Source organism: Canis lupus, chromosome 1 (assembly GCF_011100685.1).
Source record: "Canis lupus familiaris isolate Mischka breed German Shepherd chromosome 1, alternate assembly UU_Cfam_GSD_1.0, whole genome shotgun sequence".
In the NCBI taxonomy this organism is placed as follows: Eukaryota; Metazoa; Chordata; class Mammalia; order Carnivora; family Canidae; genus Canis; species Canis lupus.
The window spans coordinates 28,019,038-28,045,197 of NC_049222.1; the positions used below are offsets into that span (position 1 = coordinate 28,019,038).

A 26,160-nucleotide genomic window follows, 5' to 3' on the forward strand; every position below is an offset into this window, starting at 1 on the left:
CAAATGTTAATTATATTAAGCCTTTAAACTTGGAGAAAATGAGTTTTGTGAATTATATTTCTATTATACCTAACTGAATTTAATTTTACCCCTTTGTGGCATAGTAAAAATCCAGGAGGGCATTTTAATCAACTATTTCTAGAGTAGGCTGAAGTTTGAAGACAAACATATTATTAGGAAAATTATAGAAATGGTCTGGTCAAACACTCTATGCTGAAAAGAAGATACGAATGTTCATGTTTTCTTTATATGGTGGCAAAGAAGAACTCTTTCTGCAGGTAAGACAGGAGATGCAGCTCTGATGTAGAGTCCTATAGGAATGTGAACTCTAAATCACTCTGGTTCCAGAGAACTGAACCACACATATTTGATTCATTTAGCAAGCTGTTTAATGGTAGATAAACTGAAGTACTGTATGAAGGGAAGTCTATGCATAACATCTCAATGTTTCCAAAATTCAAGAGATTTCCTGAGTATATAACATTAATTGCTACTGGCCTTCAGAAGTCCTAGATTTTTGTTATTGACTAAATTACCATCTCGGTACAATTTAGATTAACTGCATGTTACAAAGAATACTGGAAAAAACATTACAAAGAATATTGGAAAAAACATAGTTTTCAAAGTTTTCTTCAAATTGTTTTAAGCTAAATTATGAAATCAAAACTTTATAATTCTATTCATGGATAAAGAAATGATTTTATATACCTTTAAGGGTTAAAAACGATATCTTTTTAAATGTTACATAATATTATAGTCTTATGGGACACATAAGACTATATGGAACTAATCCTAGAATGACAATAATACTTAACATTTTTTAACATCCAAACAATGGAAATCAAAGTATTTTTTAGAAGTCACCTGTTGATGGCGAAATACAATAATCATCCTCGACAGACTGGCCATAGAGATCATCATCTTCAAAATCTAAAATAAAAACACAAGAGATAAATTCTTCCCAAGTTCTTTTTATATTCTTAGCTATTAACAAGAAAGCATCTAACTTCTCTCCAAATTAAATTAAATTGTACCTCAAAATTAAAGGAAACTTGGAATGTCTACTTTTCCAAAAAATTCTAAAAACTTTACCCACAAAGTAGGTACTTACCGACTTTCTATATTCATCAAGGCATATGTAGTTCTTCAGTTTTTAAGCTAGTTGGGTTTTATTAAAATTGTTCCAAGTTTTTATTGCATGTGATCAAAAAAGGATAGTACCAAAGACCACAAACTTGAATCCTCTCTCCAGTATTAAAATCTGAAATACGTCTTCCATTCATTTTTTCATCAAGTGCCTTCTGTGACCAAAGCATTTATTTCCCATACAACGGACTAGTACAGGATATACGAGCAGATCATGAAAAGTTTTTCTTCGTGTTGAGCTAGTTAATTTCTACAAAAACCAACTTATCGGGGCACCTGGGTGGCTCAGTGGATGAGCGTCTGTCTTTGCTCAGGTCATGATCCTGAGGTCCTGGGATGGAGTCCTGAATCAGGCTCCCAAAAGGAGCCTGCTTCTCTCTCTGCCTATGTCTCTGCCTCTGTGTCTCTCATGAATAAATTTTTAAAAAAAGAAAAGAAAACATCTTATCCTAAATTCTCTTACGCTCTCTGATCATGCTAGCTGGACTTTTTTTCCTACTGACTAGAATATGTAGTTTGCCCATATTTTCCTAAGGCTGTTTTTATTTTCCTCATTAAGGTTCCAACTCTATGTCATCTATTTGCATACGTCTTTCCCTGACCACTCTGGTAAAGAGACAAGCCCCGCTGCCACTTTTACTCTCTAGCACACTTCTCCAATTGATTGTCTTCGAAGCACTATATCTGCTTCATTCCATGAGACTATAAGGTCCTTCAGGAAAGGCCTCTGTCTTAGCCAACTACCAGCCATGACTGGAACTAAATTAGTTCTCATTGTAGTATAAATTAATGAATGAGACCATTTAAAATTAAAATGCACAAGAAAGATAAATATATTTACATAAATGTATCTATTCTTTTGATAAATAGATTATGCCAGGGATTACTAGATGTATCTGAGGGACAACACTGAATGACAGGTGCATTCCAAGATTTCTATGAATCTAAAATCTAACAGGAAACATAGACACGAATGCAAGCAATTACAAAATTATATGACAAGTATTTGAGACATGAAAAACAGTGATTTGGGATTACACATATGAACATCAAAAACAGAACAGGGAGTGGGGTGGCTAGGGAAAGATTCTCTGGAATATAGTAGTTAAACAAATTCCAAAGGATAGTTTCTGTGGGTATTATATAGCAGGAACAGCATGTTCAAGGGCTGAGACCAAATATTTACAGCAAAGAGAAATTAGATAAATTTTACTACTGGATAAAAACATGTATGAATCGGGGATCCCTGGGTGGCTCAGCGGTTTGGTGCCTGCCTTTGGCCCGGGGCACGATCCTGGAGTCCCGGGATCGAGTCCCACGTCGGGCTCCCGGCATGGAGCCTGCTTCTCCCTCCTCCTGTGTCTCTGCCTCTCTCTCTCTCTCTCTATCATAAATAAATAAATCTTTTACAAAAAAAAATGTATGAATCAATAAATTATCGGATCACAATCCCAAGTAAACAATATATTAGCAAATAAATGGGGAGCCATTTACAAAATATTATTTTTAGATATTCATATGACAAGAAACATTTTTACTAAGCCAGCTTTTCAACTGAAATTGACCCTAACAGTACTACAGTATAAAAAGATGGAGAGAATTCATTCCTAATATCTTTGTAAAGAGGCTCTTTTCCTCAACAAAATTCCAGTATTTACTGCACATAAAGCATTGTACCAGCTACTGGAGGAAATGAACAATAGAGTAAAAATAACAATGAAGTATGGACTATGCCATACTTTTAAATTAGAAGCTAATTTAGTATTAGCTAAAGACAGTCATGTAAAGTACAAAAGTACTATCCAAATTACAGAGAACAAAGTGAAAGTTAAAAAGAGGAACCAATAGGTTTAAAGCACATACTCTCTCTAATAATGTCACATTACTTTTGAGAATTTTCAAATTATTATTCGAAAATAATAGAAAGGGGAAATATCAGCTGAGAAAAAAAAGAAACTGAATCCTTAAAATGAACAGAACTTCTATAAGCAGGAAATGGGAATGAACCTCCCATGCTATAGGAACAGCTCGTTTATGATGTCATCAATTGTTCCAAAGAAACATGAAAAAAGACAACCTGAACTGGGGCTGCCCAGTAAGATATTCAGCACTCTCTCCCACTGGCCAAGCACCTCTCCTCTAGGAAGACTTTCCTTCACATAGAAATTCTGCCTAAACTCCTCCAACCCACCCTGAATAAGGCTCACTTACATAACTCCCACTGCACCTTGGGAATACTTTCTGTAGCACGTCATACCGGAATCATCTGTCACTTGTATATTTCTCCCTTTAGATTCCCTCAAACATCTTACTATCAGTATCAGTCCCCATAGCTTAGTGCAGTACTCTAAGTCCCCAATTAATGTAGGCTGAGGAAATTATAAGTACTTATTTTAAAAAATGAGTAAGTTGCAATTAGGCCTATTCATATTTTTTATATCAAAACCTCAAAAATATCTTTCAGGCTAAAGTCATCTCTCAGGTAGCAGTGATCCACAAGACATGCTTACACACACTGCAACACTTAAAAGGGCCACCAACGTGAAGTGAACAACAGGAACCTAATGTGCCAGGCCAAGTAGATGACAGTCTCCAAATGTAGCACAGGTTGTTAGCCACTCCCTGCTAAGGTTGGGGTATACTGATGTTCTAGAATAATCGTCTGGCAGTGCCAATAACAACCACCAACATATTAAGCACACTTACACGATCTGCACTTTAAAAAGCAATAGGTCTTTACTCCCTTTTTGCACTCCTTCGTTTTTTGTTTATAATTTTAGTTTGCATGATACTTGGTGATGCCAATTATCTATTGCATAGAGATGATGCACTTCTCCTAAACTTTAGAATTCTAACTCCTAGAGAACATTCATATGTACATCTTTTATTTCATTTTTTAAAAATCAAGATGTTCCAGAGCCCCCTTGCTTCTAGTACTGCTTTTTTTTCCCCTCCACTCCAAAATACGTTTTAATTGAGCATTATCAACCAAGAACTGAGTATACACCTCAAGATCAACTAATCCACTTATTCACTTGACCTTTTTAATACCTATCTTTCTTATCATCTCCTAAGTCTCCAATTTAACTTGAAATCCATTGAAAATAAGTTGTCAGCTCAAGTCAGGTTCTGTACTAAGTATGCGTGAACAAACATGAACTATTTACCATGTATATCTAAGTTACAGCACAAGAGCTGAAGGTAAGCATGAAGTCAATCCGTCTTTTACAAATAAGCATCGTTTCACGGGCACTTTTGAAAGCGGGGTGGGAAGAGACTGCCTACAAGTAGGCAATTGTCTACCCGACCTGGGAGGAGACAATAGGAGGGAGAGATGATAATGCTTACGTGCATAAATACCAAGAGATCCCAACCTTCCTAAATGTCTTTTCCCATACGACGAGGTACCTCCCCGCCCTAAATAAATAAAATCAATACCAGAGGGCAGAAATCACGACTTAAAACAGTGCCATTCGCTGGCACTCGGACGTACTGTTATTTTCTCCAACCGAGCCTACTCTGAATTCCAGCCTGGCACCACTCACCAGAAACTCACAGATCCAAGTGCAAGCCAACGGGCGGGGAGTCCCAGCTGGAACCGCGAAAATGACGTCCCGGCACGACCCTGCCACTTACCTTCATCGTAGTTATAGCCTCGGACATTCCGATGCCGGGCCATGGCGGCGGAGAGGGCGTTCGCCACAGCTCCTCACAAAACACACGGCTTAAGTACTGATACCGCGCCGACTGCGACCTGGACAACACACACGCGCCATCTTGGCTTCCGGCAGGCCTCTGCGCCGAGCGCCTGCGCACGCGCGACGTCTTATCTGCGCACTGCACGGCGGCTCCCTGGGGGCGGGAGGGGGGGGGCTCACCTCCCTGGGGCGCATGCGCACACATGCGCACGGAGACAGTCTTTCGACGAGGGCCTGCCCACAGATAGGTTGGCTGGCAGAAGGTTAAAAGGGGCGGGATCCCAGCGTCTACTGTTTGTCGATTTAGAGCAAAAGCTTGGAGCCGGGAGTCCTTGGCCTACGTCAGCGTCCCAGGTTATTTCCCGAATCTGGTTTCTGACAGTGAAGCTGACTGTGTGCTCCGTTGAAGCAGGAAACTTCTGTAACTTTCGTCTTTGAGACGGGCCCATAATAGGCGTTCACAAACGTGTGCAGATTTGGTTTAAGGATTAATTAGTCCGGGATCCCTGGGTGGCGCAGCGGTTTGGCGCCTGCCTTTGGCCCAGGGCACGATCCTGGAGACCTGGGATCGAGTCCCACGTTGGGCTCCCGGTGCATGGAGCCTGCTTCTCCCTCTGCCTGTGTCTCTGCCTCTCTCTCTCTCTCTGTGTGACTATCATAAATAAAAATAAAAATTTAAAAAATAAATAAATAAATAAGTAAAAATTAAAAAAAAAGAATTAATTAGTCCTAGATTTGGGGGGAGATGGGTATATATATATATATATATATATATATATATATTTGGTTACATGGGTATATATGGTTTAACGGAGAACCTGGCTGCAAAAGATCACTATGCTTTCACGTATATGCTCCATCCTGCGTTACCGTGCCTGGTGAACAGCTGGGATACCCTGGGGATACAGACGATTATCATCAGCATCATGAAGAAGACTGAGCAGGGGCGCCTGAGCGCCTCGGTCGGTTAAGCCTCTGCCTTGGGCTCAGGTCATAACCGTAGTGTCCTGGGGTGGAGCCCACATTGGGCTCCCTGCTTAGGGGGAATCTGCCTCTCCCTCTCCTTCTACTATTCCTGCTGCTTGTGCTCTCTATGTCAAATAAATAAAATCTTAAAAAAAAATTCTATGCGTATTCATTGAACATTCATTCATTGAACATTGAAGCATGCGTAACATGCTTACAGTATTAAATACAGCTTTTTTTTAAACATAGTACTGGCTTTAGCTACCCTCATTTCTTAGAACACAAGTGGGGAAAAAATACGAAGTGGATGATGCCATGTAAAAAACCAACATCATTATTATACTGAACAAATCACATTTCAGTTTTAGCCTGTGTTTTCGAAATGGTGATACTTTACATCAAATTCTAGAAATGAATTGAAAGCTTACTCAACTTTGTTATACATAATAAAAAGATAATAATGATGCAAATGCAGTTCATATTTGTAAATGACTTGAAATATAATTTACACATGCATTTGACTGTGTCTGCCTGCCAGGTGATTGTTCTTAACTATTACTGATGTTTAATGTAGTTCCAAGACAAAATTATACACAAAAATAGTTGCTAATTTTATATAGCTCAAAGGTTTTCTTTATTTTACACTTTTAGATAATTTTTATGTTGTAGCCTGTTTCTTTGTAAAACGGAGATAGTAATAGTATCTAACACACAGAGTGGTAAATAATAAATTATCCTTTTAAGAGGATGCTTTAAAATATTAGGCATTATCAAACTACAAATGGCAGCTTCCAGCCCACTGTAATTGTCAATTACAAGCTTCAGTGTAACTCACTGAGGCATGAGGTGGATGAGTTATAAATTGACCACATAAACGATACTACAAAGCAATGAAGAAGAAAATATTGCTTCTGCCTGAGGAATAGTATATAATGTGCCTCTGGTTCATCAACAATACACTTTTTTTTAACATACTAAATATTTTTTAGAGCCATGACTGCATCTCAGTAGCAGAGCCTTCACTGACTTTCTCAGAAAGTTAGGGATTTTATTCTCTGCTCCCAGAACACTTTACTTGTGATTTTTATATTGTGGTTTGATGGAAAGTACCATAACTTTGGAGTCAGACAAACCTGGATTTCAGTGCCAGTTCTGACACTTTCTGTTAACTTCTTTGGGCTCAATTTATCTGTAAAATGGGTATATAAATATGTCTTCTGTTTTGTGAAAAATAAATGAAGTGAGGGATGTAAAAACAGTAGTTGTTACGTAATAAATTCTGTAAGAAAAGAAAAATTCCCTACCTTCTTTGGCTCTCTAACTCTAAGAGTTAAGCTGGCATAAGAGAGATGAACAGGAGATAAGTGTACAAGTTCAAATTTTTACACATACATGGGAGCTTTCCCAAGAGAATGAAGATCAGAAGAAATGACCAGAACAGGAAGCTTTTATACCTTTTAAGCAAAGAATCAACTTGTCAAGAATTGATAACGGGGTATGAGCTATGGGTAGGAAATTGTGGGGAAGTAACTAGGAAATGTAGGGACAAGGGGATATAAAACAAGTGGAAGATAAAGGCTATTTCAGTAAGTTTGTACAGATCCATTTCAGTATCAATTCAGTAAGTTTGTACAGTATCAATTCTCATGGGAAATTTTATGGCCTGTTTTAGATAAAAAAGAATAGGTCTGCTATTTCTGAAGTTCCTTCAGCTCAAAATAATCAGTATGCCAAAGTGGCATATTTTGGGGGTGAAAGACTCTGAACTCCTTCAATACTCAATAAACGCTAGTTCTCTACCCAACTAATTTGAAAGCTTTTTGTTCCTGCAGCACTTTGAATGTTTGCTGAATGAACGAATGAATTAAAAAAATAGAGACTCTAAGAAAGACAAATACCCACATGATTTCACTCATATATGGAATCTTAAAAAAAAAAACAAAGCAAATGTAATAAACAAAAAGCAGAATCAGACCTATAAACAGGGAGAACAATCTGATAGGTGCCAGAGGGGAATGGAGGATGGGCAAGTGGGTGAAACGGAATGGAACATCCAGGCTTCCAATTATGGATGAAAAGGTCACAAAAATAAATGATACAGCATAGGGAATATAGTTAGTGAGATTGTAATAGCATTGTATGGTGACAAATGGTAGCTACACTTATTGGGAGCACAGGATAATGTATACAAGTTGAATCATTGTGTTGTGCACCTGAAACTAATGCAATATAGTATGTCAACTACACTCAAAATAATTTCTTAAAAATGATACAATCTCTTGGTATATTTAACAAATGCCACAAATAACTATACAAACAATTCATTTTTATATCAACTCGTAAAAAAGTTATAAATGAAAGTAGCATAAATACATTACTGAAAAGCTTTTAACACCTTTATTGAGGAATCCTTGACAAACAATAAACTACAGATAAGTATAGAATTCGATACATTTTGACATATGTATTTACCAATAAACCCATTATCCAAACAAGATAATGAACATGTCCAGATTCCCAAAAGTTTCCTCAATACCTTTATAACCTCTCCCCTGCCACTCTTTGCCTCCTCACCTTGGTCCTGCAGCAACAGATCACCTCTATGTCATTATTAGTTTGTAGTTTCTAACATTTTATACAGAGGAGATCACATAGTATGTATTCTTTTTTTATAGGTCTTTTATAGGTCACTCAGCATAGTAATTTTGAGATTCATCAGTATAGGTGCTTTAATCAATCGTTCAGTCCTTTTTATTGCAAAGGGGAATTCCATTGTGTAGGTAGACCATTTGTTTTTCCATTCACCTACTGATAGCTATTTGGGTCATTGTCAATTTTGGCTACTATGAATAGGGCTACTAATATTATCCATGTACAACTCTTTGTATGGACAAAAACTGTTTTCTCCTAGATAAATACCTCGGAGTAGAATGGCTGGCTGATATGACAGGTTATCTCTAGCTTTTTAAGAAACTGCCAAACTGTTTTCTCAAGTGGTTGTAACATTTTATGTTCCCACCATCTGTGCAGCTACATTTTCTCCACATCCTAGCCATCACTTGTTATGGTCTGAAGATGTTGGGCTTGACATTTCTATATTCTCTTTGGTGAAGTGCCTGTTTGAATCTTTTTGTCCATTTTTTAAAGATTTTATTTATTTATTCATGAGACACAGAGATAGAGGCAGAGACATAGGGAGAGGGAGAAGCAGGCTCCCTGCAGGGAGCCTGATGAGGGACTCCATCTCGGGACTCTGGACTCCCGGATCACACTCTGAGCCCAAGGCAGACGCTCAACCGCTGAGCCACCCAGGTGTCCCTCTTTTTGTCTATTTTTAATGAGGTGTTTGTTTTCTTATTTTCTACTTAAGAAAGTTGTTTGTATATTCTGGATACAATTACTTTATCTGATGTAATTCGTGAATATTTCTCCCAGGGTGTAACTGGTCTTTTCAATCTCTTAATGGTGTCTTTTAAATAGCAGAAGTTTTTAGGTTTGATTCAATTCATTTTTTTCAAATAATAGATTATTTTAAAATATGGATAATGTATCCAAGAAATGTTTGCCTAAACCAAAGTCACAGAAATCTCTTCTTAATTTTTAAAAAAGTTTAACAGTATGGAGTTCTACATTTAGATTTTTTATCCATTTTCAGCTGATTTTTATTTATGGTGTAAGGTTTGAATCAAATTTCATTTTTACATATGTATTCAACTGTTCCAGCACAATTATTGAAAAGAAGGTCCTTTTTACACTTAATTTCACCTGCATCTTTGTCAAAAGTCAGTAGTCCATATATGTGTGATCTATTTCTAGATTCTACACTCAATTGATCTAGCTTGACACCAATAACATGTTGTCATGATTATTGGATCTTCAAAAATCTTACAATGAAGTGATGTTAATCCTCCAACTTTCTTCTTCTTTTTCAAAGTTTTCTTAACTAGTCTAAGTCATTGGCATTTCTGTAGGAGTTTTTATTTTTTATTTTTTTAAGATTTTATTTATTTATTTATTCATGAGAGACAGAGAGAGAGGCAGAGACACAGGCAGAGGGAGAAGCAGGCTCCATGCAGGGAGCCTGATGCGGGACTCGATCCTGGGACTCGATCCCGGGACTCTAGGATCACGCCCTGGGTCAAAGACAGGAGCCCAACCGCTGAGCCACCCAGAGGTCCCCTCTATATGAGTTTTTAAATGAGGTAATCAGTTACTACAAACATTTCTGCTGAGAGTTTGACTGGTATTTTACTGAATCTACAGATAAATATGGGGAAAATTGTTATTAACATTACTACAAATACATACTCTTCCAACACATGACATCAGATGTCTCTCCACTTACATAAGATGTTTAATTTCCCTAAATAATGCTTGCCAGCATGTAGTGACTAGTCTTACACAACTTTTGATAATTTAATACTAATTATTCTACGTATTTTTATTTTATTGTACATAATAATTTTTAAATTTTCAAGGTAAAGGTACATAATTACATTATTTCAAATTAGTAAGTTAATTAGTGCCATAGACACTCCAAAAAGTGTACTTGTATATGATAGGAACAAAGTAAAAAAATAAAAATTAAAAATAAATTACATTAGCATAGAAAATATCATCAAATACCTATGATAAGTACAAAGAAATATGTAGAAAGCCTAAACTGAAACTAGAAAACATTGCTCAGAATAATAAAGAAAATCACATTAGATGGAGAAATATAGCATGTCATGTTAACTGAGAGGGATGTCAAATCCCCCCAAGTGAATTTATATCCAATATTACACTGGTTGGAACCTAGCAGTTCTTTGGTGGAAACTGACAATCAGTTTCTGTAATTTAAGCAGAGCTGCAAAGATTCTGGAATCGTCAAGACAATCTCAAAAAAGAATGTCCTTCTAGGGGCATCTGGATGGTCTGATCAGGTAAGCACCTGACTGGGTTCCTGATCAGATCATGAGATCAAGCCCCTTGCCCTGAGTTGGGCTCCACGCTCAGCATGGGGTCTTCTTGAGATTCTCTTTCCTCCTCCTTCTTCACCTCCCACTCATGCTCCGTCTCTCTAAAATAAATAAATCTTTAAATAAATTTTTTTAAAAATCTAAAATAAATTAAAAAAAAAAAAAAAAAAAGGTGGGCAGCCCGGGTGGTTAGCGCCACCTTCAGCCCAAGGTGTCATCCTGGAGACCAGGGATAGAGTCCCACATCAGGCTCCCTGCATGGAGCCTGCTTCTCCCTCTGCCTGACTCTGCCTCTGTGTGTGTGTGTGTGTGTGTGTGTGTGTGTGTGTGTGTGTGTGTCTCATAAATAAATAAATAAATAAATAAATAAATAAATAAATAATAAATAAATAAATCTTTTTTAAAAAATGTCCTTCTCAAGGTGAAGGACTTATACTAAGACTTGCTTTAATGGTAATAGTAAGGAAGATACTGTAATATTAGTACGAAGATAGGCAAATATACCACCATGGACAGTCCAGAAATAGGTTCACACACATGTGATCATCCAATTTACGACTAAAGCACCACTGTAGCTCAGGATGAGAGAGAATGGTCTTGTCAATAAATAGTTTGATCACAATCCTAGAGGGAAAAAAAAAAAGAAGAAAATATCTATATGACCATGACATGGACAAATTTTTTTAAAGATTTTATTTAAGATTTTATTATCCCAGGATCTCAGGACCCTGGGATCATGCCCTGAAACAAAGGCAGACACTGAGCCACCCAGGTGTTCCTGGACAAAGATTTTTAGTCAGGGTGCAGGAAACACTAACCTACTCATAAATTCAACTTTATTAAAATTAAGAACTTCTGTTCATCAAAGACATTAAGAAAGTAAAAAGGTAGATTGCAGTCTAGGAGGAAATATTTACAACACATGTATCTCACAAAGAACTCATATTTAGAACATAAAGAGAAACCTATGCACCCCCTTCAAAATATTTACCCCAACCCCAAATTAAAAATGTGTAAAACTCCCAAATAGGCACTTTACAAAAAAGAATAACCACATGGGCATTGAACATTTGAAAAGGTCTCCAACACCATTAATCATCAAAAATAAATGCAAATAAAATCATAATGGATATATACCTACCAAAATGACTAAACTTAATAGTAAGGGTTGGCAAGGATGTGGAGCAACTGGAAGTCTCATAAGTAACTAGTGCTTGTGCAAATTGGTACAACCACTTTGAAAAACTTTTGACAGTATCACTAAGTACTAAACATATATATACCCTATAACCCAGATATGCTACTCCTAAGTATAGACTCAACAAAAATTAGTGCTTGTGTATAGGAATGTTTGTAGTAGGGATCCCTGAGTGGCTCAGCAGGTTTAGTGTCTGCCTTCGGCCCAGGGCGTGGTCCTGGAGTCCCGGGAGGGAGTCCCACAACAGGCTCCTTGCAGCCTGTGTCTCTGCCTCTCTGTGTGTGTGTGTGTGTCTCTCATGAATGAATAAATAAATAAAATCTTTTTTTAAAAGAAGAATGTTTGTAGTAATTATACTCAAAATAGTTCAAAAATGAAAAAAATAATAGTCCAAAAATGTAAATAAACCAAATATTTATGAACAGTGGGATACCACTGTGATATATCCATTTAACTGGAAACTATACAATATTGAAAAACAGCAAAGAGGTTTTATACATATATAAATGTTTTGTGCTGTATATTTAAGATCTGTGCAACTTGTAATACATAAGCTATACCTAAATAAAAATAAATAAGAAGAAAAATGGGAGGAAAAATCATGGAATTTCCAAGATTATCTTTTTTAAAGATTTATTTATTTATTTAAGAGAGAATAAGCATGAGTGGGGGGAGGGGCAGAGGTGGAGAGAAAGTCTCAAGTAGACTCCCCTCTGAGCACAGAGCCCAACTCAGAGCTCAATTTCAGGACCCTGAGATCATGACCTGAGCTGAAATCAAGTCAGGAGCTCAACCAACTGAGCCACCAGGCACCCCTCAAGATTGCCTTTGATACAGAATTAAAAAATATGGTTTCCAAATGTTTCCTTTATGCTCTCATATTGTTCTGTTTTAGGGATATGAATTAGAACTAAGAACTTTTATGTTTCTGAGTTAGAATTCACTCAGTGATACATCAGTATTTCCTGGAGTGTATTCTGTTTCCCATTTTCTGTTCTAAATTGGACAATTACTGATCCTTTTGGACTTTAATTAAAATTTTTGTTGCTGCTGAAACAGCACTACTCTTGGCAGCTACTTAACTTCTCAGGAGTTTTGGTAAATAAATTATGGTGACTTCTGTAGTCCATAATTCTTTTTTTTAAAGGATTTTATTTGTTTACTTATTTAGAGAGAGAGAATGTGCATGGGCTTGAAGGTAGGAGGAGCGAGAGAAAGAATCTTACGTGGAGCCTGTCTCAGGGTTTGTCCCAGCTGAAATCAAGAGTGGGACACTTAGGGGCACGTGGGTGGCTCAGTGGTTGAGTGTCTGCCTTCAGCTCAGGTCATGATCCCGGGGTCTTGAGATCAAGTTCCACATCAGGCTCCCTGTGTGGAGCCTACTTCTCCCTCTGCCTATGTCTCTGCCTCTCTCTGTGTATCTCATGAATAAATAAATAAAATATTTTTTTAAAAAAAGAGTGGGATGCCTAACTGATGGAGCTACCCAGGTGCCCCTGTGGTCCATAATTCTTAAAAAGAAATGAAGGAATTGGTCATAATCATTAAGAAAGGAAAGGGGGAGGGGAATAGTCATAACTGTGACATTAGACACAGTATATATGAAGAGTTCTGGAATTTTCTAGTTAAATGCCTAGGAAAATGTGCCTGTACTACAAACTATAAAATGACATTGATATCTAGAAGGATTCCTTTGGGGTCCTTTGCAGTTCTATAATTGTGATTGTACACTAATAACATAAATTTATTCATCTTGGTTATTCTTACCAAATATCTGTAATATCTATAAAGAGATGACTTAATTTTCCTCCTGACTTTCTAAATTAGCTCTAGAACCCTCTGTCTGACTCAATGGTATTCTCACCCTCTTTAATGGAATTTCCCTTGACTTCTGTCACATATTATTTTTTCTTTTTCTCATTTTTTTCTTCTTTTATTTTTGAGGCATAAATTTAGTTGAGTGAAAACTGGCAAGATCCAGTGAACAGGTACTTCATCAGGACAAAGCTTTGCCCCCAAAGGGCTTGAGGCCATCCAGGGATTCTATGTTTGACAGAAGCATTGACAGCATAACTAAGCAAACAAGAAAGTATTAAGAAAAGCTGAAACGGATCTTCAAAGAAGAGTTGGTACCACCAATTTCTGTGTGGTATTATAGAGCTTAGTGTAGAACATATCACAACTTTGGAAAGGCGATGATGAGGTCATGAACTTCATAAGGCAGAATAATTCCCTACAAGAACAAAATAGAAATCAAAGAATTCTATCTTTTGATATAAACTACTAAACGGTGAATGCTAGCAAAACAATAATACCTGGGAAAAACTACCTTCTTCCAGAGGTAGGTTCTTTCAATCACCATTTCTGGGCTGTCTGGCTGTCAAGCACTTTATCATGAAATATAATAATAAATGCAGTTCAGAGTTCTTTATAAGATTCACTTTTTCCAAAGTTCATTTTGTGTTAAATATTCTAGTAATAATTAATCCTCCAGTTCAAAAATCAATGGATCCATATTATTTAGAAAATAGGCCCAGATCCTTAGAAAGCTATAGGAGTCCATTCTGATTTCCCTGCTGCCTGGTTTCCCACCTACCTGCCACCACTCCACCACCTTACCTGAGGTACTCGGGACCACAGCTCCTACTGTTAGAGTTTCAAGTCCAGCCATGCTCTTCCTGCCCTAGGGCATTTACATATTCTATTCCTCCGCCTAGAATACCCTTAAGTTTTCATCTCCTTGAATGTTGTTCAGGGAATCCTCGATAACATCACACATTCTGTGACATCTTCCTTGGCTGTAACAGAATAAGCACCCCTACTGTGTGCTCTTTGTCTCAGCTATAAAACATATTAATAGTATTTTTATTGTTTATCTTTGCTTCTAACCTTCTCCACCTCCCTAACCAGATATAAATTCCTTAAAGCAGGACTCTTTAGCTTATCTTGCATCTTCAGCATCCAAAATAGTGGCTAGTACAAAGCTGGAATAAATAAAATATATTTTGTTGAGTTATTGTTGAATAAATTTGTAACATGTAAGACATATTTGTAAGGCAGAAGAATTTCTTGACTTTGTAGACCTCAATATCAACTGGATTCTGAAGAAATTGTTTGCAAGGAATGAGAGAGAGTGGGTAACATGGAAAGAGAAGCTATGAGTAGAAACTGCTAGACTGTAAGAATCTTTTTCATATAGCCCAAAAAATGAAACCTAGGTTCACGCAAATATTTGTACACAAAGGTTCATGACAGCATTATTCACGACAGTCAAAAGAGAGGACCAACTGAAATGTCCATTACCTGATAAATATATCAAATGTGCTATATCCATAAAATGGAACATTATTTGACAATAAAAAGGAATGAAGTACTGATAGTATGCTATGACATGGATGAATCTTGAAAATATTACATTAACTAAAACAAGCCAGTCACAAAAAAAAAAAACAACATATATTGCATGATTCCATTTATGACATGCCAGCTTGGCAAATCTATAGAGACAGAAAGGAGATTAGTGGTTGCCTAGGGCTAAGGAAGCAAGAGGCAGAGTAGGGGCAGCTGCTAATGGGCAGGGGAGTTCTTCAGAGGGTGATGGAAATGTTCTAAAATTTACGTGGTAGTGGTTACACAACTGAAAATATACCAAAACCGCTTTTTAAATTATATACTTTGTGTGAATTGTATAAGTTAATTGTATATCAATAAGGCTGTTATTTTAAGGTCTCTTTTAGTGAAATGCTATTTTAGATATTCACTCATCCTCCTGTGACACAGAGTGAGAAGTTTCTACACCTTCGCAGCAGAGAAGGAGAAATACCTATGGCAGTGGCAGCTTACTATAATGTTGTGAGCCACCTGGGCAAAAAAAGTCTTGTTCTACAACTTACTAACTATGCAATCATGGGCCAATTGCTCATTTTCTGGCTCTTCAGTTACCATGCTGCAAAATGGTGAATAAAAACTGAACTGCCTTAAACAATAGTATGGATTTGAAGGTCTCCATTCATGAAGCATCTAAAACAGTTTCTGGCACATAAAAGCACTCCACCAATTCTCTTTGGCCCTCACTAACTAACACTGAAGTGGAACAGAACCCATCTGGCCCTTGAATTGGGAGATGGAGATGATCTGGTTTTGTGCCTTGGTGCTGACATCCACCACTGACATTCCTGAACTTGACCATTGCCTCCACTGGTGAGGCCCCTGCAAGGCCTTCCCATCTTTACTTCAGGGGTCTTGGTCCATCAGAACTTTTCACTCTTTCTGGTTCCTTGGCATAGCTGGTTTTCAAGTGTTTTCTCAGCTCTGTGCTGCAGCAGGTGAGACTCAGTAAATTCATCCTCATCAGAGCTCTCAGCCCGTCAAGGTAACACCACGCCATCCCCTAACCAACCTTCAACATTAGATTCCACACAGAGTCTAGGAGGCTTTCTTGAGGGACTTTCAGCCTCTTCCAGTTATCTTAAAATATCAAAGCACAGCTCTCAATATTCCTGACTTTATCCAATCCATCTGGAAATCTTGAATGTAACAGCTTCCACACAGGTTGTAGAGAAAAATCCTTTTTGAATATAGATTTCTGGTTTTAAATTGTGTTACATTCATTGTTCTCCTAAACTTGTCATATGAAAAATTTTGTGAAGATTACTATAATAATATTTAGATTATGTATGGGAGGAGCTTGAAAGGACATATGAGAACATAGAGTAAGAAAGCTGGAAGTATTATAGAGTATATTCCCAATTCAATGTGTTCGTGTTATGTGATAGAATTATTGTTTTAATCAATAATTTACGTCAATTCAATAATTCAACCAATAATTATGTTATTTAATCAATAAATAAACATCAATAATTTAACGTTTATTTAGCACCTGCCATATTTTAGGCATTGCAGTATGTGCCTAAAAGAAATGTTTACTTAAAAGAAAACATAGTCATTAAGCTCCTTGACATCAGCCTTAGTGATGATTTTGGATTTGACACCAAAAGGAAAGGCGGCATAAGCAAAAATGTTAAAAGTGGGACTACATCAAACTTAAAACCTTCTGCACAGCAAACCACCAACAAAATTAAAAGGTAACCTATCAAATTGGAGAAAATATTTGCAAATTATATATCGTTTTCCTCTGCTATCCATGATAGAGAGCGCTCCTATGAAAGCTTTCATAAGCCAAAATGGCACTAATTTATACAGAAAAACTTTTGAAAAATTTCAGACCCCAAAAAAACTCTCTTAGGCTTTGCTGATACCTTAGAACACATCTTGCTAATGGATGCCCAAAATAAATTAAGTTAAAGCGCAGATGTTCACATAGTTCAAAGCTATGGCAGCTTGGTGCTAAGATGCTGAGTGTAGTTCCTGGGGAAGCAGCTTGGTGGTGCCACTCTGGCTGCAAGGGATGTACTCTGCCTCTCTACGGGCTTGCTGCAAAACAAATGCTGAACACCATTTTTGCTTTACACCTTTTTTCATGAAAACGTAGATTCTCTTCTGATTCCTTTCGTTAATGAAACAGTTACTAATGCAGGTCTTTTGTAAGAAAAGTAGCATAGTAAGAACTTCCAAAAAGTGGAGGTATCTGTATCTGATAGTAGTATAATATCCAGAATTTATAAAGAACTCATGTAACTCAATAGCCAAAAAAATAAAAATAAAAATAGGCAGAAGAGATGCATAGACATTTTTCCAAACAAGACATACAGGTGGTACATGAAAAGCCACTCAACACCACTAATCAGCATGGAAATGCAAATCAACAGCACAATGAGGTATCACCTCACACCTGTTAGAATGGATGTTATCAAAAAGACAAGACATAACAAGTGTTGTTGAGAATGTTGAAAATGTTGCACTGTTGGCAAGAAGGTAAATTGGAAAACAGCATGAAGGTTCTTCAAAACCTTTAAGAAGGAATTACTATATGATCCAGCAATTCCACTTCTGGGGGTTTACCTAGAGGAAATGAAAATACAAACTCAAATAGATATATGCAGTCCCATGTTCATTGCAGCATTATTTACAATAGTCACGACTTGGAAGCAACCTAAGTGTTCATCAATAAATGAATGGTTCAGGGATGTCTGGGTGGCTTAGCGGTTGGGCATCTGCCTTCAGCCCAGGGTGTGATCCTGGAGTCCCCAGATCGAGTCCCACATCAGGCTCCTTGCATGGAGCCTGCTTCTCCCTCTGCCTATGTCTCTGCCTCTCTCTTTGTGTCTCTCATGAATAAATAAATAAAATCTTTTTTAAAAAAATAAAATAAATGAATGGTATATCTATACAATGGAATATTATTCAGCCACAAAAAAGAATGAAATCTTGCCATTTGTGGCAACATGAATGGACTTTGAGGGCATTATGCTAAGCGAAATAAGTCAGAGAAAGATAAATACTGTATGATCTCACTTATATATAGAATCATTAAAATATGGGCAGTCCCCGTGGCTCAGTGGTTTAGCGCCACCTTCAGCCCAGGGCATGATCCTGGAGACCCGGGATCAAGTCCCACGTCAAGCTCCCTGCATGGAGCCTGCTTCTCCCTCTGCCTGTGTCTCTGCCTCTCTCTGTCTCTCTGTCTCTCATGAATAAATAAATAAAATCTTAGAAAAAGAATCATTAAAATAAAAACAAAAATAAAAAAACAACCAAGCTCATAGACACAGAGAACAGATTGTTGGTTGTAGAGTGAAAGAAGGGTAGAATGAGTAAAGGTGGTCCAAATGTACAAACTTCCAGTCATAAAATAAATGTCCTGGGGATGCAATGTGTAGCACGGTGACTATAATTAATAATACTGTATTGCATATTTGAAAGTTGCTAAAAGAATAGATATTAAAAGTTCCCATCACAAGAACAAAATTTTGTAACTATGTGTGGTAACAGATGTTAGCTAGATTATTGTGGTGATCATTTCACAATATGCACAAATTTTGAATTATATTGTACACCTGAAAATAATATACAATTGACCCTCAAACAACACAAGTTTGAACTTCACAGGTCCACTTAAATGTGGATTTTTTTCAATAAATACAGTACAGCACTGTAAATGTATTTTTCTTATGATTTTCTTAGTAACATTTTCTTTTCTCTAGCTTACTTTATGGTAAGCATACAGTATACAATATGTATAAATATATAGATGTGTTAATCAACTGTTTATGTTACTAGCAAGGCTTCCAGTCAACAACAGGCTATTTGGGGAGTCAAAAGTTGCACATGGATTTTCAACTGCATGGGGTGTCAGCACTCCTAACCCCCATGTTGTTCAAGGGTCAACTGTAATGTTGTATCAGTTATACTTCAAAAATAGTAGCTCATTTACCTGCCTTCTATCTACTGGCTTTCTATATAATCAATGTCATTGGTTTAGCTAGTGTTCAGATTTAATAAACCACATTAGAGACACTTAAAAACGCATGGTAACACACTGCTGAAAGTTGTTCATTCTCTAGTAGATAGGCTCTTGAGCAAGTAACTTGATTTCTCAGGACTTCAATTTCCTTTTTTTTTTTTTTTATTTACTTATTCATGAGAAACCCAGAGAGAGGCAGAGGGAGAAGCAGGCTCCTTGCAGGGAGCCCGATGCAGGACTTGATTCCTGATCCCAGGGTCACACCCTGCGCAGAAGGCCAAAGCTCAACCACTGAGCCAGCCAGGCGTCCCAGAACTTCAATTTCCTAAATGCATAGTAAAAGGCCTTGACAAATTTATCTCTGTAGTATCTTGTTTGTTTCTTTATTTTCCATCATTCTCACCCTTTTCTTCATTCCATGCCTGTAGCTTTCTTTAGAACAACTCCAAGGCTTTTTTCCTATATAAATTCATTCCACAATGATCATTCACTTAGTACTTAAACACATTTTATACAAAATTATTTTGTACTTGTATTCAATAGTTAATACATGTATTTCACTGCCTTATGACAGAGGAATGCTTTTAATTAAACTTGTGTAATTCTACCATGAAGCATAAATGCATTTGAAAGACACATGTTGGAAGCATGCTGAAAATGCCAACAAATCAAAATTTAAAGTAGGTTTTTAAGAAATCTGAAATTACCCAAACTATAAATTCATATTTGTATTCCATGATGCTGAGCACCTAACAGACTTTCCAAAACATTTACTGAAAAAAATCTACAAATGTCAGAAGAGAAACAGATGTGGGTTTACCATTGAAACTAAGAAGTTGAAGCTTCAGAAGCCCCAACCTCCATGAACTACCCCTAGAGGCCTTGGGAGGGGCCCTATGAATTCATCCACACAGTCATGGAGTTCTGCAAAATTTCAAAACTAAAGTGTATATTCATGCATGATGAAGACCTCAGCATCTTTCCACTTCAGCTTTCCCTCCAACATAATTCCTTTCATGTTGGGTGTCAATGATGTGGCCACATGGATTTTTAGGTTCTGGCTAAGGGAAAGTTGAATGGGGATAGCTCAACTTGAGTTTAGTGAAATATATTTCTTTCGTTCACACTCACCCCTGCTTTCTGAGCAGGACATCAACAACAAGGTAATTAATTGCATCATCCGTTAAAGGATATTGAAGATTAGTCAAGAAGTCACAAAATGCACTGAAACCTTTTAGCCAATACATGAAAAAAACTTTGAGTTAGATTTTCCCAAATTGTAGTCAGTCCTAAACTCTATGTGACATTACCCGTGTCACGTAACATTATGAGACACTGCCACTATGCATTGTGAAACTGAAAGAAACTTTTCTAGACCTTTAACAATGAAAAAAACCTAAGAAAGAAATTTCAATTTATGCTGATTCAATTATCTTTCTATTCCTTCTACAGAAAATATTACAAAATCACTGTCTGGATAGAAGAGATCAAATTATAGGCAAGCAAAAATGTGGGAAAAAGTATCACAGAGGTGTAATAGACAGTTAATTCCTAAATGTATTATGTTATTTTTATGGATTTTAATTACATTTGTGATATTTGTCAGCTTTTAAAATAAATTTATAATTTTTTGCAATTCTCTTTTTCAGTCTAATGATACTTTTTGAAATAATTTTGTAATGATTTCATATTTCTTTTCTTAAAGAAGTACCCCCAAATTAAAGAAAGTACAGACTCCACCACGCTAAATCTACTTTGATTAAGAAAAAAAGTCACAGAGTGGTGCCTGCGTGGCTCAATCTATTAAGGATCTGAGTCTTGAATTCTGCTGAGGTCCATGATCTCAGAATCATAAGAATGAGCCCTACTCGAGCTCTGTGAGGAATCTGCTTGTCCCTCTCCTTCCCTGTCTGCTTCTCCCCTTCCTCAACTGCACTCTCTCAAATAAATAAATAAAATATTTTTTAAAAGTCACAGATAACTAATCTGAAAAAGCATGGCAGCTTCCTCCATTTTATTTCTGTCTTTCAAGAAGCAATCAGCAGCTGCAGTTTAAAAGTGTAGTTTCTTACACAAGGAACAATGCAGAGGTAGTAGAGAAGCTTCCAAAAAGGGGGAGGAGGGAGGAAAGTGGAGATTGATTGTTATGTTGTTGGAAAAAGCAAGACCAAGGAAAATGTATTTTTTTTGGATTTAAGGGTTGAAGAAAGTTGGGTGGGAATATTTCAGTGAAAAGGTGAAATGTGGATTTGTACATCCTGGTTTGAATCCTAGGCTTGCTGGATCAACATTGTTAGTGTACTCACAACTTCCCCTAGGATCTATACACTGTCCCTTTCTGTGTATCGTCTTGAGTGCTACCTGTCTTTATTTAACATAGAGATACACACAGCTCCTTAGCCATGAGAAAGAGATATATCCACCATATGAAATGCTCCAAGGCACCAACGGAATATTAATAATAAATCAAAGGGCAAAGCATTTTTAAATGCCCAGGGAAAATTCAAAGCAAAGAAAATTTGCAAATCAAATTTAAAGGATAAAAAAGCATAAACATAAAAGGTAGGGTTTGAAAAGGTAAAATAGGCTCTCATTAGAAGTCATTGAGAACAGAGACTTGTTTGAGGAATTTCCCTTCCTTGTCTTGTCATGCTATGTTTTCTTTGAAAAGGCAGTAGAGGGGCTATAGTGTCAATGTATTGTTTAAGAACCTAAATCTGGGAAAACTTGAGAAGAGTAAAATATTTAAATCAAAACCATTTAAGCTACTTGAAATAGTTCTCTTAGAATTCCTTCAGAGGGGAAAGTTGGAAAATGAGTAAAACTGAAGAGAAGCTTTTCTTTCTTCCTCATCTCAGTATGTATGTAGGCCTGGAGGTGGTGGCCATCTTAGAAAATTAGGATATGGAGGGACACCTGTGTGGTTCAGTGGTTGAGCATCTGCCTTTGGCTCAGGTAGTGATCCTGGGGTCCTTGGATCGAGTTCCGCATCAGGCTTCCTCTGGGGAGCCTGTTTCTCCCTCTGCCTACATCTCTGCCTCTCTCTCTGTTTCATGAATAGATAAATAAAATATTTTTTAAAAAAAAGAAAATTAGGATATGGAGCAGTCACACAACAGTGTTGCCTGCATTTAGGACCACAAATTTTGTAGACAATCCCATAAAATCTGTTAGCAGCTCTGAAAAAAAAATCACACCGAGAGAGGCTCCTTGATACTGATAAAGTTTGTGTAAATTGACCAAAGGTCATTTAAAAGACTTTGGGCTCCTAAGGAAGACATTTAATGTGATTAGTCATTTTTTCAAACTTTTCTTATATACTGACTTGTGATTCTCAGATATGGTTTAAATAAGCAAGAGTTACTTTTGACTTTGGTTGAGATATACACAATCACATTGATATCGTTAGAAGGCTTGTAGTCATGGTTGCATTTAGGTAAATAGAATAAGCTATAGTTCTTTTCATGTAGAACACTGAATAACAATTAGTCCTAATGATTTCCCATCACCATTGTGGTAGATTATATTTCCCTAAGATGTCCACATCAGTATTCCACATCTAACCTGCTAAGTAATTACAATGTGATGCTGGCACTCCTGCATTGAAAGATGAGGTTCTATATTTCCTTGCTTAAAACTGGATGGATCCATGACTACAGTGGAAGCAACATTATGTGTCTTTCAAAGCTAAGCCATAAAAGGTGATATGTCTTCCACATAATCCTCGTGACATGCTCACCCAGGGAACCCAGCCACCATATTGTAAAGAAGTCAAACAGCCATATGAAAAAGTCAAGTGTAGATGTTCCATCATTTGCCTTAGCTAAGATTCCAGAAGGCAGCCAGCATCCACAACCATGAGGCTTCAGATGATACCAGTTCCCAGATTTCCGAATACTCCAGCTAATGCTGAATGAAACAGAGAAAATCTGTCCTCTCTAATCCTACATTCATTGCAGATTTATGAACAAAAATAAATGTCTTTGTTTAAGCCAATGAGTTTTGGAGTGATTTGTTATGTAGCAGTAGATAGCCAGAATAATTAATTACCAACCCAAAAATATTTCATGTAGAGACAGCAATAAATATCTCCAAGTTAAAAAAAAAAAAACAAAAAACTCCATGCCTGTGGACTCTCCTAATTTATAAAAATATTAATGGTATTGGGGCACCTGGGTGGCATAGTTGTTAAAGCATCTGACTGTTGGTTTCTGCTCAGATGGTGATCTCAGGGGCATGAGATCAAGCCCTTTTGTAGGGCTTTGCACTCAGTGTGGCATCTGCTTGAGACTCCCCCTCTTCTGCTTCATTCCCCCCCCGCCCCCGCCACCAAGGGCTCACACATGCGTGAGCTCTCTCTTTCTAAATAAATAAATAAACCTTTTTGGAAATGCTAATGGTAGTTAAATAAAATTAATGATGAACACTGTTGACTATGATCATCTCTATGACACAGAATAAAAGTTTAGAAAGTCTGCTTCAAGTGAGATATCTTTTATTTTTGTCACGTCACAATTCTGAAAACTGCCTCCTAGGTATACCATGAATAATCACAAAAGATCTTTTTATTCCCTTCTGTTGATAATTCATACTAAAATTACTCAGGAAGGCTAGTGTAACAAGGCCTTGATTTTTTAACTGGAAAATGTATGTTATGAAATTCTGTCATTTCCACTCTTTCACATGTTACCCAACACAGTAATTGCCTGAAAAGTTTTAAGAAATATTTTATTCAAAGGTTTATACTTTTTTTTCTAAAACCACAGCTCTACAAAGAAACTTTTGACAAAATGTCTAATGTGGGTCATTCATGATTTTAAAAAAATATTACTATAGTGTTATTACATGTTGTTTGTGCAGATAACTGACTCAGATTTATCACAAGTAACTGTTCCTTAAGTCATTTTTTGATGAGTGAATGAAAAAGAGGACAAGAAATTCAGCAGCCTGCAACCAAACACATCAGCAAGATAGTCTTAATAAAATTCAATAAACACAAAATTGTCTATAAAATATTTTTCAACTTTCAGTAAGATGCTTAAGTGTTACTTGTTCTCTTTCAGGTGTTTTAAACCAGGCAGAAAGTGAGACAATGTTGTTCCCATGCTCAGAAAATATTCATGTACATACATCTGCTTTAATGTCTAGGTAAGTGGAGGTAACTCATAGCCTGTTGACAGTCAGTGAAGAAGAAGAAAGAGCAATAAAAAGTTTGAGAGGAAAATGATATTGAAAATATCCTCAAATTTTAAGCTAACTTTTTTCTAAGCCAAATTTCAAATTTCTTTCTTTTAATATTCATATTTGCTATAAAGAAAATGGAAGTTGTTCTTTAAAATGCTTTACAGGAATCTGACAACCTACATCTAAAAATCTTCCCCAAAAGTATTTAGATCCAGTCCCAATGTCCATCACTGAGAGTACTTTCAGTATTTCTTCATACAGTATTCCCTAAGCAGATATTTATTGCATGCAAATCTCCTTGATATTTCTCTTCTATCATTTTGGTATGTGTGAGAATGTGAAAGAGCAACTCAAGGCCTAAAAACTCCCACTGTGCCCTAAAAAGGGTCTAATTTATGGATAAAGGAGCCTAGTTATTGAGGTTGGGAGGTGCCTGTGTTGTCTTTTCCTTTCTTTGCACATATAAATTATGTTGAGGAACCGTATCTGTCTCTTAATATATGCTATACAAATGAAATGTAAGAAACAACATAGTCCCTGTTCTAAAATTGTTTATAGGCAATATGCACAAACTTGAACATTAGTCAAATACAAAAAAACATGTTAAACAACCAAATAAATATTAATATTGAAATAAATGCTTTCTGGCAAGCTGATGAAAGGGAAACATGGAAATCAGATGATTATAGACAGAGGCAATGAAGACTGAAAGAGACTCAGGGATTAAATGTAAGAGGGTGAATGCTATGTTTTGGAAAATATTTTTTGAATGGCTTGGAGCTATTTGGTCTAGAGAAAGGAGACCAAAGAAAGATATGACTGCTGTTGTGTTGAGAACTGCCTATAGGTTACAGATCAATTTATTTTGTGTTGCCCACAATTTAAAGTTTCAGTTGAATATAAGGACAACTTAAAGTTTTTTTAAATAAATTTATTTTTTATTGGTGTTCAATTTACCAACATACAGAATAACACCCAGTGCTCATCCCGTCAAGTGCCCCCCTCAGTGCCCGTCACCCATTCCTGCCAGATTTCATGTTGTACTACAAAGCTGTGGTCATCAAGACAGTGTGGTACTGGCACAAAAACAGACACATAGATCAATGGAACAGAATAGAGAACCCATAAATGGACCCTGAACTTTATGGTCAACTAATATTCGATAAAGGAGGAAAGACTATCCATTGGAAGAAAGACAGTCTCTTCAATAAATGGTGCTGGGAAAATTGGACATCCACATGCAGAAGAATGAAAATAGACCACTCTCTTTCACCATACACAAAGATAAACTCAAAATGGATGAAAGATCTAAATGTGAGACAAGATTCCATCAAAATCCTAGAGGAGAACACAGGCAACAGTAACTTTTTTTTTTTTTTTTTTTTATGATAGTCACAGAGAGAGAAAGAGAGAGAGGCAGAGACATAGGCAGGGGAGAAGCAGACTCCATGCACCGGAAGCCCGATGTGGGATTCGATCCCGGGTCTCCAGGATCGCGCTCTGGGCCAAAGGCAGGCGCCAAACCGCTGCGCCACCCAGGGATCCCGCAACAGTAACTTTTTGAACTTGGCCTTTTTGAACTCAGCCACAGTAACTTCTTGCAAGATACATCCAAAAAGGTAAAAGAAACAAAAGCAAAAATGA

At 36.9% G+C, this 26,160-nt stretch overlaps 1 protein-coding gene across 3 annotated transcripts in view; it reads right to left on the bottom strand.

Annotated features, from left to right (window-relative positions):
* HBS1L (HBS1 like translational GTPase) overlaps positions 1-4,996 on the bottom strand; it is an 86,366-nt gene extending 81,370 nt beyond the window's left edge. For 2 of the 3 annotated variants that reach the window (XM_038526068.1, XM_038526067.1), the window contains exons 1-2: positions 4,783-4,996; positions 865-930 (exon numbers count right to left, since the gene is read on the bottom strand). In XM_038526068.1, coding sequence (XP_038381996.1) covers positions 865-930; positions 4,783-4,825 — 109 coding nt within the window. In that variant the 5' untranslated portion in view covers positions 4,826-4,996. The remainder of the gene's footprint in view (positions 1-864; positions 931-4,782) is intronic. The other variant, XM_038526069.1, reaches the window with a different exon arrangement.
* Between the last annotated feature and the right edge of the window lie 21,164 nt (positions 4,997-26,160).